Source organism: Odontesthes bonariensis, chromosome 22, assembly GCF_027942865.1.
Source record: "Odontesthes bonariensis isolate fOdoBon6 chromosome 22, fOdoBon6.hap1, whole genome shotgun sequence".
NCBI lineage: Eukaryota > Metazoa > Chordata > Actinopteri > Atheriniformes > Atherinopsidae > Odontesthes > Odontesthes bonariensis.
The window spans coordinates 29,661,164-29,679,898 of record NC_134527.1 but is presented as its reverse complement, the minus strand read 5'-3'; the positions used below and the strand labels follow the sequence as shown (position 1 = coordinate 29,679,898).

Here is an 18,735-nt window from a genome sequence, read left to right as displayed (position 1 = left end):
CTTTGTGTGAGTAGTGATTGGTGTAGGAAGTTAAAATATGCAAACGTGCAGAAAATGAAAAGTTTAGTAGAACAACAAAGAGAAACATTGTGAACTACAACAAGGTTCTGCCTGGAAACAATGGTGTCACGTTTCACCCTCTTAAACATTTTGGACCGAGCAAACATCCCTGGACGGGTCACACAGAGACCACCAGCCAACCACTCTCACTCCTCGGGTAAGTTTGGAGTCACCAGTTCCAGAGTTTAGCACCACATGATGAACAACAAGCAGATCCAGTTCAGTTGTGAACTGATGACAGTTTATGTGGTGACAGTTTTAGTTTCCCGCTTTCCTTCTTCTTTCTGTGCGACTCGAGTGGATCATTTCAAAGTTTGGTTAGGTTTCCCCGCAGACACACCTGTGGAACAGTGACCTGCATTCAACGTCGTCTTCTTATCTGAACAGAAACCACACAGCTGCGCAGAGATCTCACTGTGGGATAAGAGACTGACTGAAGTGCAGGTTTGGAGGTCTCAACCGGATCATTTCCCTTTTAACTCAAGACGAAGGTGAAATATTGATGTTTTTACGGCACTTTATCATCATGCAGATGTTGTTACCGGATGTTTTTCATGTGAACATGGAAGGCAAGAATTTTAATGTTTCCGAAACATCACTGAGTTGTTATAAATTGGTTTTCTTAATCTAAATCTGTCCATGAAACTGTTGGTAAAACCACTTAAATCAAAATAGAAATAAGTCATACTTTATTTCCCAATATAAATAATAATAAATTCTGAATTGAAATTGAAATTTTCTGGTTTTCAACATTTCAGTGTGGATCCTCAGAGCTTGAATAAGAGCAACTGGACTTCTTTTTCTTGATTCTCGAAGACGTTTCTGTGATGGTTTGTGGGTTTTTTGGTTTGAGTTATGTGAATATTTAGGTTTCGCTGAGACATTTTCTGGTTATTATCTTGTAGCGTGGAACTTTAATCTTTGTGAATTTAACTGATGTGTTCAAATACTAAAGTCGCACCAGGTAAACAGATCAAAGTTCTCAGACTTTATCGGCATCCTTGAACTTCTTACTTTTACATATTTTTTTTATTTGTTTGTGAATCAAACTGTCGACGTATTTCATTAAAGAGCAACTTGTTTCACATGTAAAGAGATTGCAGGCGCCACAAGAAGACTTTAAGGAGAAAAGAACATCCTCCAATTTTATTCAAATTAAGACAGAAAATGTTTTGCATTTAAAAGCAGTTTGTCAACAATGTTGCCGTGAGGATGTGAAAGACGATTTCCAAATCTCCTAAAGGAATATTTTACTCACAGTAGAACAAAGAAAACACACTAAATGTTGACAGTGAGACATTTTACAATTTCTTGAGAAATATCAGCTCATATTGAATTTAATGGCAGCAACAAAATTCAAATTAGTCAAGTAGCTCAAAAAATAATGAATTTTTACAATGACTGTATATTAACAACAACAATAATAATACCAATTCTAATAAAAAATACTACTACTAACTCATAATAATAATAATAAATGACTAAATAAATAAAAAAATCAATCAATCAATCAAGAACTCAGCAGTCCCTGTTGAAAGGACCTCCTGAAGCTCTCAGTCCTGCAGCCTCTCACTGCAGCTGCAGGATGCTGTGGAGAGGATGTTTATTATTCTCCAAAACAGAATACAATTTCCTCTTCATCTGTTGCTCCACCACATCTTCTCTGCATGATGGAGCTTTAACCTGCATTTGTGGATGGCACGGTGATTTCTGGAATTGTTCCTGAACCCATACAGTGATTTCCAGGACAGAATTGGATCTGTTTTTAAAGCACAGCTCCCCGAGGGCCTGAAGTTCACAGAGATGTCTCCGGATCCTCCGAATCTTTTGATTATATTATGTTCCGTAGATGATAGAAAGAGGAACATTATCCTGAAATGATCCACAATTTAAAAGTAATTTTTTTTATAGATTACTCAACCTCTGTCCATCTTTACTTCTGAAAGACTCTGCCTCCCTAAGGTGTTCTTTTTAAACCCCGGACCTGTTACAAATTAAAGGGACACTATGTAATAAATTAAGTCATTTATTAGCTCAAATCAACATATTCATTCATAAGTTAGTTCTCATTGGTGTAAAATGATCTCTGTCAAAAATCTCACTTATTCTCCTGAGTGAAGAATAACTAGTCTGTATCTACATAGAGCAGGTAAGCTCTATGGAGGCTGCCATGTCCTTCCGCTCTATGAAAAATGACGAAGTGCCGAGAGGGACATAAAGCACTTCGAATCGCGATTTCCCCACCAGGCCTACAAGCAGAAATGACGTCATTGTGACGTCATTTCCGCCAAATGGCTTATTACAGCCGCTAATGCTAAATAGATTTTATTCCTTGGCACATATGTCTTTGTGTTCATTAGCTTTCTTTTTGTAAGTGCATCATCTTCTTCTTTTTATTATTATTCCTATGCTCCCCCTGGATATCTTCTTTTTGGCGTTATGCTCACATTTGTAAACTGTTATTTTGTTGATTTACTAATAAAGTTTAAAAAAAAAAAAAATGCTCAATAGATTTTATCTCGTAAATGATCCCACTAATAATGCATTGATTGTTACCAAACTTCTGCCGTAGTACACATAGGCTCTTAGCTCACAAAACGAGGCATTAGAAAGTTTGTAAGTTTACCGGGAGTTTATTTACCGCTGCTAATGCTCCTATTGCTAACACAGGCTAATGCTAACGCTGCGTCAACGTCACTTCCGGTAACTCCCGGAATATGACTAATTGCATTGCTTGCACACCAAAGGAGATGTTATGTTATCTGACATGTTATCTGTCATCTGTATTCATAGTGTTGTTGTATGTGTGTTATGTAATCCTTTGTACTGTGTGTCTTGATTTCTTTTTGTTTGTATGGACCTTGAGTCTGAAGCTATAGCTTCTTGAATCTTGACACATTCCGCTTGCCGTAGTTCAAGAAGTTGCAGCGCACATTTGAAAACGCGAGGCGCTAGAGAGCAAATTCATTCAACTTTGCAAAATAAAATTGCACCACTAGATGGGGGAAGAAATTACATAGTGTCCCTTTAAGCTAATTAGTTACAAAATGTTCCTCCACCTGTTTCATTTGAGTTACACTTATTTTTCCAGCCTTTTGTTGCCCTATCTCAACTTGTTGAGACGTGTTGCTGCCATAAAAATGTTTTGCTGATCATTTTGTTTTGGTTTGTTTTACTTTATACACAGCGCCCAACTTTTTTGGATTTAGGTTTGTACATTTGCACAAGGCATGCAAAGATATAACATCGGTATAAGCTGATATTCAACAAAAAAGCAGAGCACAGGTTACATTTATTTTCACCTGAAACTGAGCGGATCAACCTGCAGCTGGAGATTCACCAAATATCCAGTAGGTGGCAGCGGAAATCCACTACAGGGATTCATTTTTCTTAAAAACATTTTGTTTAGCCTATCAAGTAGAGAAAAGTCTTTGAGTAGGTGATAGTTTAAAGCCTGATTTATGGTTGTCCTGGAAAGGCTACGGAGAGCCACGGAGACGCTCTCCGTCGCTTGCATGCGTCGGCCAACATTCCTATCTATCTGTCCGCTGAGGAGACGGAGAACTTCGAAAGGTTTAAAGCCTCTGCGTGACTACGGAGTCGGATTGACGGATAGCGACGGAGTAGCATACCGAGGCCTTAACAGGCTAAAAGGACCTTTGAAACAGTTAGTTTTCACATTTTTAAAAAATACTGTGATGAAGGGTTAAAACACTGACTGTTTAGTTACATTTAAATCATACATATTTTATTGTCTTACTGATATTAAAGGCAGAACGGAGGCAAAAACACAACTCTGCAACATTTCAGTGATATTTATTGTAGATTTTTTAACTACATTTCAAAATCTTCACAGATTTTACCCGTTACGTGTTGGATTAAGATTTAACATATAAAAAAGATCTGTTTATTAAAATATGACCCAAGGGAATTGGACACATTTGGCTCCCCCTAAAGTTGTGGGATGTACCTCCACTGCATTAAACCTGCGAGCCCTGCACATTTACAGCCGCACATCTGAATTTTTTCATGTTGAAAAGAAAAATAGAAAATGGATGGATGGACGTCACCCCACTTCAGGTGACAGAGGTCTGTCAGGAGCTGCAGAGGTTTCGAGTGTGAACTCGCAAGCGTTTCCTTTACTTCTTCCTAACAGCCTCATTAACCTCTAAATACCCGTTAAACATCAAAGGTGGTGTCCCCGCTCACACCTCCACCTCCTCTCACATCCACAACCTTCTTCATGGACTGGCTTTTCTGTCCATTTATATTTACAAAACACATTTAAAACAACATTGACCAATGTGCTGCACGGTTGGATAAAGTGAATAAGAACAACAATCAAATCCTATGAAAAATAGCTCAAATCAATATGCCTGAAACTAAGTAAATAACAGAACAACAAAAATATCAATGAAGCACAACCCAGTTGACAGAAGTAAAAGACAAAAAAAAAAATAAATAAATAAAGGTCCAGTCATCTTAAAAGATGTCAAACTGCAGCAGAAAGTCAAGGAGAACAGATGTGATCTGAAAGTGATTAATGACAAATTGAAGATTATTTTGTGGGTGTCTCAGAGCATCTGGTTGGTTGAGCTCTTACTGGGTACAAAGTATGAGGGTGCCTGTTGGTTTAAAACCTTAAAAGTGAGCAATATAACCTTAAAATCTATCAAAAAATGAACTAGGAGCCAATGGAGGGAAGACGGGACTAGACTCATGGGATCAGGGTTTAGTTAAAACTGTAGACTGTGACTAATGCCCAAACACAAAGAAGTTCAGCCGTCCATTTCAGGTCCTTTAGGGGGAGGTTTCACCTTGGAAATAACTCTTAACAGCTCGTTTTACTGACTGCGCTGATCTGTTGATCCATTTTAAAAGACCTGACATGAAGCCAAATGACTCACTAAAGGGGTCAAGTTTCCCAAAACAAATCACCTAACTTTTCTTTCATTTTTGCTTTCAAGATGAAGAAAGTTGAGCTTCAGCCAGGTCTTTATGTGATTTAAACAGCTCAGCAGACGCTTTTCGAGACGCGTCCCCTGTGTGAGACGTAAAGGAGATGCTTTACGAGGGGGAATGAGGTCCTATTTTATGCTCTTTTAAATCGGCGTCGACACATGACTGTTTTTGACGCCGTATGTGTGAACCAACAGGAGACCTGGACCTGTGAGATAGGATAGACGCAGTTTGGAATTTTACCGAGTACGAAGGCTTATGATTATTATCATGATTTATTTTTAATCTATGAAATGATGGAAAAATACCCCCTGTAACCCCAAGATTTTCAGATTACAACAATTTGTGGCAATAAAAATGCCTTTTTAGTGTGTTTATGATGGGAGAAAATAACTGAAAATGGTTGCTTAGAGTGAATTTGTGTAAACATTAGCTTCAGGTAAACCTGATTAAACGCAGAAATGAAGCATGTTGAAGTCAAGTGTTTAATTTTGTTTAAAACTTTATGCTTCTTCTCTACAACACATGATCAGTTAATAACTTTTAGAATTTAAGAAACTATCAAATGTTTTTTTTAATAAAAACTACAGATGCAAGATAAATGTAGAGTATAAAATGTAATGTTTATTTAAATCGCATTATTTAGTTTTAGCAATAGTTTTCAGTGGCTCAAAAAGCTGTAAATCTTTACATGCATACTGAAATGTGCAAATATTTTGAGTTTATTCTATTATATTTACTTTTAAAATGACTTAAAGGAGTCTGTGATTATCATAGCAGTGGCTCAAATAGACTCGACTTGTAGTTGATATTCATTTTTAGCCTTCAAACCTCATTTTAAGTTGTTTTCTACATAGGTTTTAGCAAAAATACTCTAAAAGTAATACTATTAAAAAGAAAGCAGACTGCTTTTAATTAAATGTACATTAAGAATCAAAGTAAAAGGACTCATTTTATAGTAAAAACAATCTCTGCAACCAATGTCGTTATAAATGATAATATTAGCTTGTTTTAGCAACTTTCAACTTGAACTTATTTGTATTTGTCATATGAGAATAGTTTGGTAAACACAAACCAAACATTGTCAGCGTAAACTTTGGGAGCTTCGTGAGGACGATGAAGACCAGGGGGGTATTCCTAGAAAGTAGCTAAAGTAAGCCAGGCTTTCCGCTAAGCCAGCTTCAAGGAATACCCCCCAGGACTTCTTCTTCCTCTGTCCTCAACAAAGCCAACACGTCTACATGCCTGTATTTGTTATATTTGCAGTTTTTTCTGCTTGTTTCTCTACCGAGGAGAGAGCAGACGCACCTGATTGTTGATGTTTATGTGTTTGTTAGCAGATAACTGCTCAGCTTATTTCCAGAAATCACACAGTATATGTTGGTTTGGATCACTTTCACGTGGCCACGGCAGAGGATGTGCTATCCTTTACAGCTTCACTAACATTTAAACATTCTTTTGCCAAATCTTATTACTACAGGTATACATTTTGTTTGGTTTATCTAAGTACAGTGAGTATAACAACAATCACAGATATGGATGTAAGATAAGCAAAATAATAACAACACAACAACAGTCCCCCCACCAGGGGTGCTGCTGCACATAAAGTTACTGAGGTCACATTTTTTATCCTAATAATCAGCTCTGTTCGTGAAACGTGCAATGCAGGGAAACTGTGGTGTATGAGGTCTATGTGTATACGGGAGAGGAAGAACTCTGCTGACGCAGACTTGGTCGAACACAGAAACCTTTTTATTGCCAGCCAGGTCTGTATCAGAATTACAGAATGATGCATCAGATCCGGAGACATCTTTAAAGCCCAAATGTCCGTGCAATCTCTGTCTCACTGTGGGTGCTTCTCCCGTTAAGTAAGGTAAAACCTTCTCCTGTTTGGTGACCCTGAAGATGCTGCGCCCCCCCGTCCACAGGCACATAGCCAGAAGATAAGGTGCACCATATCTGGTGAGCCTCCCCTGGAGTGTGTTATTCTCAAAATGTTTTATGTTCGACTATATGAATTTTGCCCTGTTTCCTGCACTCCTTTGCACAGCTGGTAAGTATCAGGCACTACAAAACACAGGACCAATTGTTATAGGTAAGATAAAAATCTAATCATGGACAAAACATTTTTAGACATAGAATACTAAAACAAACAAAACCAAGTCAAATCTGAACATCCCTCCTGCTCCTCTTTCCCTGCCACACCTAAAAAAAACCTCATTTACTGACTTTGATTTCCTTTAATTCAGATAATAATTAAAAATATTATTATTAAACATTATTATATTATATGTTTCTGACAAAAGAAACAGAAAAATATGTGAATGTGAACAGCTTTATTAGGAATTCAGCTGGCTTAATATACACTTATCCTTTACTGTTTTTACAAAAAAATGGAATTTTGGACCGTTTGAGTGTGTTCACGCAGGAGGGATTTGATCAACTACATCGTTTTCTTGGTATGTTAGTCTGGCTTTCACAAGCTTTCTAACAGCCAGACCAACATGTTTGCGTGCATTTTAAAAGTCTGATTTTGGTCAAACTAACACAGTTATTCGGTTTATTTTTAGATGAATGTAAAATGTATTCGGTAAAACACGGCAACAGACATTTTTCTTGCCTTTTCAGAGGAGCATGCTGCTCTGCGCCACACCTGAAAACATCCAGAAGACCGCGTTTGGAGGCAACCAGAACAAGAATGCTGAGCATGTAGGTGAATCCACACTTACTGTTTCCACCAGAGAGCTTTAGTAGCTCCAGTTTCATAAAGAAAAGTCAAACAAACATGAAACTTTTCATTTGTTTGTGGGCTTTTTTTGATCAAGCACAATGTTTGAATGTAACGATCAAACTGTATCAGATCAGAGCAGACGAACTGATCATTAAGAAGAGTTTACATATTTAATTTTACATTTTTAAGAAATTCAAATTTCTCAAACCAGCCTCCATTTGATGAGGGGGGTCGCAGCGCCTGCTCATCCACCGGGACTAGTCCCGCTGGCCCCATCAAAGCCCCGGGAGCCTTTGATGAGGCTGATAGGGATCAATGGGACAGGGAAAGAGGCCTTAACTGACTGTGTTACAGACGGGGCGGGCAACTGCTGGAGACTGCCGGCAGTGGAGATCAATGATTATTAGGTGTCATCACCGCCTTGATCTGCATAGAGGAATCCATTCAGCATCAAAGAGACACATCCAGAAGTGTTTTTAAGCTCCTGTGTGTCTGTTTCAAAGTGCACGTCTGGAGATTTGCTTAATTTCTCTGATTATTGGAAACAATTACTGTAAAAAGTCCAACGTTAACAGCTAACAGATGGAGCAGAGGAGCTGGAAAATGGGATTCTTTTTATTGGATTTAATCGTGAAGAAAATGCAGAATAACAACAGCTTCATCCTTTAAAACGTAAATCATCTGCTTAATATCAGTAATTAGTTGTTAAATGTGAAAGGAAAAGGCACATAGGTTATTATAAATGATGGGTTTTGTGTGGTCGTCTTCACAGCTGAAAGCAGCCAGTCACATTTCCAGGTTTTAATAACGTTTGCTAAGAATAAGAGTGACAATAAAACTGAGCCTCATTAGAAAAGTATTCAAGTATTTACAGAAATACGTACTGAGGATGGAGCCAGGACAGAGACTAACTAATTGATTATCTTTGGTTAACTTATCAGATCAGAAAGAGGGGAGTGATAGCAGCTTCATTCTCTAAAACACTGATTATTCTCCTCTTTAGTCTGAGGCATTTAAAACACTAATCTCATTCAGTTTTCCTAAATCTAATAAAACTTCCAGATAGAGGAGTTTAACTTTGAGATTTGGTCCCATTTTTTCTTTAAACTCTGATTAAACTTCTATTTTTAGATTAATCCGCCATTTAAACTAGTCCCCAACAAATGCACCTCTTCCTCTTTTAAAATTCAGATTCTTTTGTTTTTAACTTCATTATTCTAAGCTTTAGTGCTCAGATGTTTTAGAAAACACTTGTTTTTAAAAGATCAATATTTGTGTATTTAGTTGGAATTATTGAGCTTGGAGACGAGGCCACAGACAAAGAGGGAAAATTAGAACACTGGTGGACTAATACGTTGTTTATTTTGGTCATTTTTATTGGATGGAATAAGAAAATGGGAATAAACAGAAGCTCTATCCTTTAAATTATTACCTTATTTGGCAGTTGGGTTCATTTCATTAAAAAAAAAAGTCTAATCCAAGAAGCTGGAACCAGAGTTATCAGGATTTTTCTGATGTGCTCCTTATTAAAAATGTTTAAAATAGTTTTAGAATTTACTTTTGATTCATTTTCAACCGAGCGAACGCTGAAAACTCTCCCACGTGTGTACTATTTCCCCCTTTTTGAGCAACTTTTATGAAATAACTACTCCTGAGCGGTTTTTACCAAAAATGAAATGAACTACAGATATTATAAGAAAGTTGTTTTGGGTAGGATTGAAGTCGAAACCACATATAGATGAGGGAAAATTAAGTTTAGTTAGATTATTTTTGTAAAATAACCTTCAATAACAATTCATTCAACCATTTAAATGGTTAATTATCTTCTCAATAAGGTGGATATTAGTGGTTTAGTCTGAAAAATGTCAAAAAGTGGAAAAACTCGAGCTCCTTAACCCTTCAACTTCCACGCTGAGAAAAACTTGTGACCCTTTATTCAAAATTCAAGTCAAAGTACCATCTCTAAAACGTGGTTTAGGCTGGTTTACTTCCAGTAATCTGTAATAAGGCCGAGTACAGTCAGTGAATAATGAGCTGTAAATGGCAGACCAGGATGATAAAAGGTTAAAAGCTCCAGTTTGAGGAGCTGGAACCAGAAAAATATTTAATATATAGTCTGAGCCGACTGCAGCTACCCCAAATGATCAAATGAGAAACAAATATTATTAATCTGCCTGAAAGTCTAAAAATGAACCAAATCATCTGTTTTAAGAATATTATACTGTAGTACTTCAGCTTATTTGCATCACATTTGATGTATAAGTGCAAAACTCTCCCCTGAAAGGTTGTGGAATCGTAAAATAAGCTTAATATCTTCCCACGACTGCTCATATCTGACTTATAACTACTAAGAGAGGTTGTGGAATAGTTTTCTTTACTTTCATTAAAAGCTACAGAGCTCACTTTCAACATGAAACCATATATTTCTGAGCTTTTTTTTTTGGTTTGTCTCTTTTTAGAGAAACGACTGGACTCTTTAAAGAGCTTTTATCCTTTAGATGAAGCAGAGTTTCCCTGAGATGAAGTCGGTTCTGTTCGTGGAGCATAAAAACTTCCATATGAAAAGATCTCAGATCTCAGTCTGTGGGGACGTGTGTCTCCTTCTGGTCTCCAAGGGGGAGGAAGGGGAGGCTGGGGTGGGAGGAGGGAGGATTGAGGTGTGTTTGTGTCCATAACAGAGCAGCAAACAGGCCCATTACAGATGAAAGGGGCTGAATGGAGCCTATCAAAGAGGAGCCCAGCGTGGGTCTGTTACCCCACAGCCAGCAGCGTCCTACGACCGGGGCCGAGGAGGACGGATGAATGACCCCGTCATTTAACGCGCACACACACACACACACACACACACACACACACACACACACACACACACACACTCTGTCCACACATACGAAACAAACAGAAGAAAACACGTGTAAACGAACACAGATCAGGCATGAAGTTATCTGAAGTGTCTTATTAAACGCTGAGCTCCTCTGACTCAGAGAAAGTGGGCCTTTTTTTAGCCTATTTGTTGTATTCAAAGGAAAGAAACGAAGAGGGAAAATGGCCGTTTCTGCAGTTTTTTTATTATTTACGTCAATCCCAGATAAAAACTTGATTGATAATCCTAAACAATGATCTGCGAGGTTGTTATTAAAGCTCAGAAAATGATGCCCCAGAGACGTCAGCTGAGCATGTTCACTTTACAGTTGATAACAAAGCATTTTGTGTCGTTTTACACACAATTTGGTCATTCTTAAGATACGAAATAAACATATAAATAGTCAATTAATCTTGAGGTGGGGACACAAAAACCTCCAAAAACAGCAAACAAACCAGAGCAAAATCACGATGAAGACTGAAAGTTGTTTAATGTTAGAAGAAGTGAAGATGATGCTGAGGAGAGGTGTGGAAGAGGGACGATTAAAGGATGTTTCCCTGATCTGGAGTTGGAAAAGTTGGAAATTAAAAAGTGAAGAAGTTGGAAATTAAGCGCGACATCATCAGGGTTCATTTCCTGAAACTAAAGAAACTGCAGCTTGAAAAGCAGAAAGTGTGAAATGGCGGAAAAAAGGAACAAAATATGACCGTGGGACTCAGTGAAAGGAAGCAAATTAGCATCTGATCATCAGAGCATGAACTAATTCTGTCTCTGAGGACTAAATATCCTCACCGAAGGGAAATGTTGTGGTTTTATTCCCCACAAAAGATGAGCTGAGTTTCTGAGGACAAACGCGCTTCTGGTTGCGTCTCCCGTCTGCCTCAGCAAGACATCCACCCGTCCTGCATCATCATCATCATCATCAGACGGAGGGGCAGCGGCCGGAGGTGATGGAGAGAAAACAAACAACCGGGAGGGAGCCCTTTGAACTTTAAACTGTACCAATCAGCCGGCTGCCGGTTTATCTGCTGATTAACTTTGGCTCCTCTCTCTGAGTCACAGAAAAACAACACAAATTCTTTATTTTATTCAAAATATTTTCACATTTTCAATATATTTCCAATGTACAAACAAAAAAACTTGAAAAAAATCGCACCATAGTTCCTTTTATTTAAAGAAAATATACGTTAAGTTAAAGTTATCCACACTAACTGTGGATTTATGTCACATTTGTATCTTTAAATGTCGTTTTCTCAAAATTATTATTGTAACAGTGCACTGAAAGTATACTTTATTAATATATATATATATAGACACGTTAAAGTTTTAGTTTATTTTAAATTAGACTGTAGCTTAAATTTAAGTGAACTTTTTATTAATAGCAATGTGTGAACTGAATGAGCAAACTATTGATAGAATAAGAACATATTAATGTCATATTGTATAGGCAATATCTTTCCACAACTGCTCATATCTGACTTCTAACTACTAAGAAAGGTTGTGGAACAGTAGAATTTAAAAAAAGTCAGAATCACACTTTTTGCCAGCTTTGTACTCGCATACAAGGAATTTGACTCTGGTTAGCTTCAAGTGCAACAATAAAGATGGATTAAATGTGCCAATAATGAAGAAGTAACGGAGTAAGTAAGGAATAAATGAAGTGGTGGGTCCTAGCGAGTCAGACTGAGGTCAGAAAGAGGAAGAAGGTTAACTTCATCTTGATTATGATAATGATCCATCAGTTCAGTCCTCAGCTCAACTTAAACTTTCGATCATGACTCTAACAGTAAGAGGAAAAAGAACCGCTTATAATAATGTTTGATCACCTCTGTTTATCTCCACATTTGCTCTTTAGTGCTTCCTATTAACTGGTTTTATCCAAACCATTCAGCTGAGGTAACAGCAGCTTTTGGGGGCTCGGATCGGCTCCCTGGATCAGAACCCTGGGTCAGAGGAGCCTTCCTCCGCTCTGCACGCGCCCTCATTATCTTATCAATGGCGTGATTGAGCCGATTAATCCTTTAAACCGCACCATTTGCACACAGAACAGCGCCCGCATGCTGCAGACGACCGGAGCAGAGATGAGCCGCCTCCCAGCTGGGTCATCATCCTCATCCTCAGCTCCTTATCTGACGCGGAGCTCCATCCCCACAGACTCTGCTCCGACTCCCAAACACACAGAAGAGACCAAACCTCAGTTTCTCAAAGGACCTGAAGTCTATTCTCATTTATTTGCTCCAAAAAGTCCGAAGGAAACCAGCTCCCGAGGATGATTTTTTTCTCAACACGTTTCAGTTGGAGGTGTTTGACTTCTTTCAGCAACAAACTGAGAACTTTTACTCACTTACTCCACTTTCTTTGTTTGATATCAACCAATCAGATATCAGTTTGATATCTGTTTGCAGCAAATTTTACATCAAAAATGTGAAAAGACAAATTATCAGTCATAAGACGAACAAGTCTGAATAAAACAAGCATGAAAATGTATAAAAGCTTCAGCTGTTTGGTTGTAACGGAGAGTCTTTCTGATGGATTGACTCTTTTTTTAAGCATCAGAGTTGGACATTCTTGTCTCTTTCTTTAGGTTTCCCTGTCAGATGAATTCTTGATGCATTCAAGGAAGAGTTTTGTTTTTGGCAAATTTATGACAACGTTAACATGAAATAAACCTGAACACAAATATTTAGTTAAAAAAGCTCGTTTTTACGTCTTATTCAACAGGTTTTTCTGGAAATATTGAATTTCTTTGCAGTAATACAAGTAAATAACATCAAACTAGATTTGTATTTTTGACCCAAATCATGAGGCTCATGGTGAGATTCTAAACTTTATCAGACAACTGTAGTCACTCAGATACTGTAACAAACTAATTATTATAAAAGAACTTCTCAGTCAGGACTTTAACTTCACTTTTAAAGTAAATAATCTGCATTTTTTCATCCAGTTTCGTTCATTTTTTGATGTTTTTCTTTCTGATAGGGACTTCCTTTAAGAGTTTTGTTAATTAAAGCAAATTCACAGCACATTTTAGAGGAAAGTGTTTTACTTTTACTCCTGTATTTATCTCTGATGTCTATATGTTTATTTAAAGTACGTTACATCATTAGAAATGTCAAAATAGTGTATAAATTCATTAGAAATAAGCTCCATGAGCCCCACATAGTGTTGTAAAATGTGATAACGTAGCTCAGTAAGCCATTTACCTGCATTCACTGCTTTAGTTTCTATACTTTAGATAAAAATGACCCTTTTTTTGACTTGAGTGGGCTTTTGAATGCAGAACTTTAACACCAAATGAAGAACTTTTCACTCAATTCAATCAAACCCTTTTTATGCTAATTGAATGTAGAAGAAAGTGCTTCGGATGGTTTAAATGCAACAAAAAAGAGAAAAATAGTTTTAAAAATGAGAATTAAAAAGAAAATTGCACTCTGAATAACTCAAAAATCATGTTTTTGAACAATATTGCCGTAAAGAGTTGAGCTTTAATTTAAATTACTGTTGATATCCGTGGTTTTCTGACTCAAATGACCTCAAATGTGCCTCTTTGTTACGTTGTCTGGTGCTTTTAAAAACTTATTAAGGTTCCTGTTTCCTGTAACAGAACATTAATCATTCTTTTCTTCAGGATATTGATTTAAAAATCCATGCAGGATGAATCCTGATCACAGGGGAGGACCCTCGGTGTGGGTGTCTCATATCAGCCTTCACACAGTTGGCCTTTAATCTCGGGATCATCCCGGGATTAGCTTTTGTCTGCATGTTAAGCCACTCACCGCTCATTATGTTGCTTATTAACCTGAAGGCCCCTTCTCACCTGAAGCTGCAGGAAGTGTCATTTTGAAGCGGTTTATCAGGATTTACGTTACGGGACGAGGAGTTTAGCACTCGCAGGGCTTTCATCGGCTGATTAAAGGCTGTTAAAACAACTGTTTTCTTATCAAATAATCTGCAGAATAATTCTGACAAATCAAATCAGAACATGTGCATCACATTTTAATGATTAAACTGGGTTTAAAGTGTCAGAAATTGGTGGAAAATTCACTTTGTTATCATACAAAACATTTACTCTTCAACTTTCTCACCTTAACTCCTTTAAAACTTTATTTCATTCATGAAAATGCAGCTTTTTGTCCTTTTTGTTGCTTTTAAATGTGTGTGTGTGTGTGTGTGTGTGTGTGTGTGTGTGTGTGTGTGTGTGTGTGTGTGTGTGTGTGTGTGTGTTTAAAGAGGCCAAACTCATACTCTTAAAGATGTGATCTCTGAGTTTAAATCCCTTTTCTGGCGCTTTTCCTTTTTAAAACCAGCTTTGTTTTCATGTCTAAACTCTGATTTTTTTCTCTCAGACTTTCTGAGGAGTTGATGTAGATTTTCAGAAGTTCCTCCCCCATCCTGAGTGGAAACTCACCCCTAGCAGAGGAGCTTCACTACACATGTTTTACAGCGTGGATGTGGCTGTGGAGGAGATGCAGACGGTTTGGGGTGAGGTGAGTCTGTTATCTGTTTCGGAGGCAGGAAGGAGGGTGCGGGGGGGTCCTTGCCAGACTCACTGGAGCCTTGTTGTAACAGCCTCATTGAGACTGAATGGGATGTCTTAATTACTCCAGTTGTGAAAACTGAAGGAGGGAGGGAGGGAGGGAGGGAGGGAGGGGAGGATGTGTGCTTTGATCTTCAGGGTGAAATGAGCTGGGATGTCTGCTATAAATACCAGTTCTCTCACAACAGAGCCACAAACCCCCCAAGAGAGACGTCTTCCTGACCTGAACTCTGGACAAACCCGCAGCCGCCTTAAAACAGAGGATATAACTCCAGCCGCTCAGAAGCTCAGAGCTCAGCAGCTATGAGAGGACATTTCTCCATCGAGTGGATGGCTCAGAGCAGCCAGCCCGCCGGACCTGAGAGCCCCTCCATCCAGCCCGCCGGACCTGCGGCCTGCGGGACGCATTCAGAGAGCCTGCCGGGTTTTTACCGCAGGCCAAAGACTGCTGAACGGGTCCAGCAGGAGAGCAGGAGCACCATCCAGAACCAGAACCAGAGCTCACCTGGTCAGCCAGGTGAGAGCTTTCAGTTCAGAAGTTGGTTTACCCCAGTATCTCCATTTCATGGCATCTCAGAGGAAAACACATGATTTAATTAAGTTCATTTATGTTTAATCATTTACAGTTAAATGAAATCATCCATCTGAGATTTATTCATTTATTTCTGTTTTTGGAAGGAAGTTAACTGAAGATGTTTGATTTATCTCCTTTTTTTTTTTTTTTTTCATTTCAGACTAAAATAAGTTTGATTCAGATTTTACATCAATTATTTAGACTAAAAGTTTTTTACTTGTTATTCATTTATTCATTGTTTGGGGAATTTGATTTCATTTTTGAATGTGTTAGTTTCTCTATTTGAGTTAATCTATTGACCTGTTGAATCAAACTGCAAGAAAATATTGTTCTAATGCTTTTAGCCTCGATTTTTGTCTTTTAACTTTTAAACTTTTAACATTTAAATCACTTTTTAAAGTGATTTGAACATTTTTTAACCTAATATTTGACAGAAAAACTCAGATTTGCCTTCTTTTGTGCAAATATATCTTTGCAGGTGATGTTTTGAAGTTTAAAGTCAAAAATCTTCCAGTGAAACTCAGTTCATTTATGTTCTGCTCCTGAACAGATGAGCTTTACTGGTTTTTACTGTTTTTTTATGGAAGCATCTGGACACTGAATCGGTTTGTTGTTGAAATGCATTAACAAACGTCTCTTCTTCTTCTTCTGTTTCCAGTGACTGAGGGCGGTTTCAGCAGCGGGACCGAAGAAGAGACCTCCGGGTACGAGAGCGAAGGCGGACGGTCTCTTTCTCCCTCCGCCCACGCCGACTGTGCCTCCACGTCACCGCCATCCCCACCTGTCGGCCGGAGGCCTCGGACCGCCTTCACGGCGGAACAGATCAGCAGCCTGGAGAAGGCGTTCAAGAGGAACGCTTACCTGGGAACGCAGGACAAGGCGGAGCTCTGCAAGAAGCTCAACCTGTCCGACAAACAGGTGAGACCCTCATCACAGAATATTTTCTGATAGTTTTCACTCATTTTTAGGTCATGTTCTCAACTCACTCCTCTGATGTCCCTTAAATGACTTGTCTGATATTCTGTAATGAAGCTTTTCTCATGAGATATGAACATTTCTCTTCCTCTCAGATCAGAAACTGGTTCCAGAACAGACGGATGAAGCTGAAGCGGACGGTGCAGGACGCCCTGGCTCACGCCTGCCAGGCCAACGTTGCCTCTCCGTTCATGCATTACCCCGAGCTGCAGGCCTACAGGCCGGCTCCCTACCCCAGGTACCCATCAGCGGCGGCCCCGGAGGCCCCGGCTCCTCTGTCGTACATCCATCCTCACAGCCTGCAGTACAGCTCCCCTCTGCCCAGCACCTCCACCCTGCCCCTGGACTCCTTCTATCAGCACAACAGCCTCCCAGGAGTCATGCTGCCCACCGCCTCTCAGCTCCGGGGATCCTACCCTACCTACACTCAGTATTACTGATCAGATTACAGAACAGACGATCTCCAGCTCCGTAAAGTCTGCTGGGATGTCGACTTCATCTTTTCTAACTCGACCTTTCACCCTGAGAGGATGAAGGCTGACAAACGGATGGTCGACGGCACAGTTGCAGCTTTTAAACTTGAATCAAACAGGGTCGTGTGCAATAATATGATTAGTGTTTGGATCTTTGTGTGTGTATATTTGGATATATTTAAACTTGAATCATCTCTGTTGTGTGGCTGTAAAGTGAGATTGAAATAAAGAAGTCATCATCAGATGGAGTGTCGTCGCATCTCTGGAGGTAAAACATGTTCAAAGAGGGCTCAAAAAGAGTTCAAAAAGAGCTGAGCCTTTGGGTTAAAAATCACTAAAAACATTCAATTCAATTTATTTTTATTTATATAGCACCAAATACAACAAATGTCATCTCAAGGCACTTAGATAATAAAGTCCAATTCAAGCCAATTGGAATTCAATTAATTGTAATCATAATTATTCATAAAATAATCCAATTCGTTCATATAGAGCCAATTCAAAAACAATTTCCTAGCTAATGAAACCAACAGATTGCACTGAAAACTTTTTATCTGTTGGAACAGGGAAACACGAGTTAATGACCACAATAATATCACATATACATTAAAAGAGTAAAGTGAGGAAAGGTGTGACAGATGAGGCCCCCCAGCAGTGTAGGCCTATAGCAGCTTAACTATGGGATGTTTCAGGATCACCTGAGCCATCCCTAACTATAAGCTTTATCAAAAAGGAAAGTTTTAAGCCTGGTCTTAAAAGTGGAAAGGGTGTCTGCTTCCCGGACATTTACAGGCAGCTTATTCCACAAGAGAGGGGCCTGATAACTGAAGGCTCTGCCTCCCATTCTACTTTTAGAAACTCTGGGAACCTCAAGTAAACCTGCAGTTTGGGAACAAAGTGCTCTGTTAGGAAAATATCTTACAATGAGATCTTTAAGATATGATGGAGCTCGGTCATTAAGAGCTTTATATGTAAGGAGAAGAATCTTAAATTCTATTCTGAATTTAACAGGGAGCCAATGAAGAGAAGCTAAAACTGGAGAAATATGATCTCTCCTGTTAGTTCTCATCAAAACTCTGGCTGCAGCATTTTGGATCAGCTGAAGGCTTTTCAGAGAATATGTGTGACAGCCCAAAAATAAAGAATTACAGTAGTCCAATCTTGAAGTAACAAATGCATGAATTAGTTTTTCTGCATCACTCTGAGACAAGATGTTCCTGATTTTAACAATATTACGAAGGTGAAAGAAGGCAGTCCTAGAAACCTGTTTTATATGCGAGTCAAATGATAAGTTCTGGTCAAAAATAACTCCAAGGTTCCTCACTGTAGAACTAGAAGCCAAGGAAATACCATCTAGAGTAACTATATAGCTAGACAGTTTCTCCCTGAAGCGCTCAGGTCCAAAGATAACGACTTCAGTTTGTCTGAATTTAGCAGCAGACAGTTCTGAGTCATCCAGGTATTTATGTCTTTAAGACATGCTTGTAATCTGACCAACCTATTGGGTTCATCTGGTTTTATAGATAAGTACAGCTGAGTATCATCAGCATAGCAATGGAAATT

At 38.7% G+C, this 18,735-nt stretch overlaps 1 protein-coding gene across 2 annotated transcripts; it reads left to right on the top strand.

The window, feature by feature from the left end:
- The first annotated feature begins 433 nt into the window (after nucleotides 1-433).
- On the top strand, nucleotides 434-17,396 carry ved (ventrally expressed dharma/bozozok antagonist). 2 transcript variants are annotated; one of them, XM_075455816.1, is made up of 6 exons: nucleotides 434-6,981; nucleotides 7,648-7,728; nucleotides 14,960-15,100; nucleotides 15,339-15,667; nucleotides 16,383-16,642; nucleotides 16,795-17,396. In XM_075455816.1, exons 4-6 carry the CDS (start codon nucleotides 15,454-15,456, stop codon nucleotides 17,137-17,139), a joined length of 819 nt encoding a protein of 272 aa, XP_075311931.1. In that variant the 5' UTR covers nucleotides 434-6,981; nucleotides 7,648-7,728; nucleotides 14,960-15,100; nucleotides 15,339-15,453; the 3' UTR covers nucleotides 17,140-17,396. The 2 variants fall into 2 exon arrangements, with proteins under 2 accessions (XP_075311931.1, XP_075311930.1); XM_075455815.1 differs by having other exon boundaries at nucleotides 434-7,728.
- Nucleotides 17,397-18,735: the final 1,339 nt, after the last annotated feature.

Bases quoted from the DNA above. Each gene is read 5' to 3' on its own strand.
- ved (XM_075455816.1), top strand. From the start codon at position 15,454: ATGAGAGGACATTTCTCCATCGAGTGGATGGCTCAGAGCAGCCAGCCC. The intron at 15,668-16,382 runs GTGAGAGCTTTC...TTCTGTTTCCAG, and splicing joins GAGCTCACCTGGTCAGCCAG to TGACTGAGGGCGGTTTCAGC. The intron at 16,643-16,794 runs GTGAGACCCTCA...TCTTCCTCTCAG, and splicing joins TCAACCTGTCCGACAAACAG to ATCAGAAACTGGTTCCAGAA.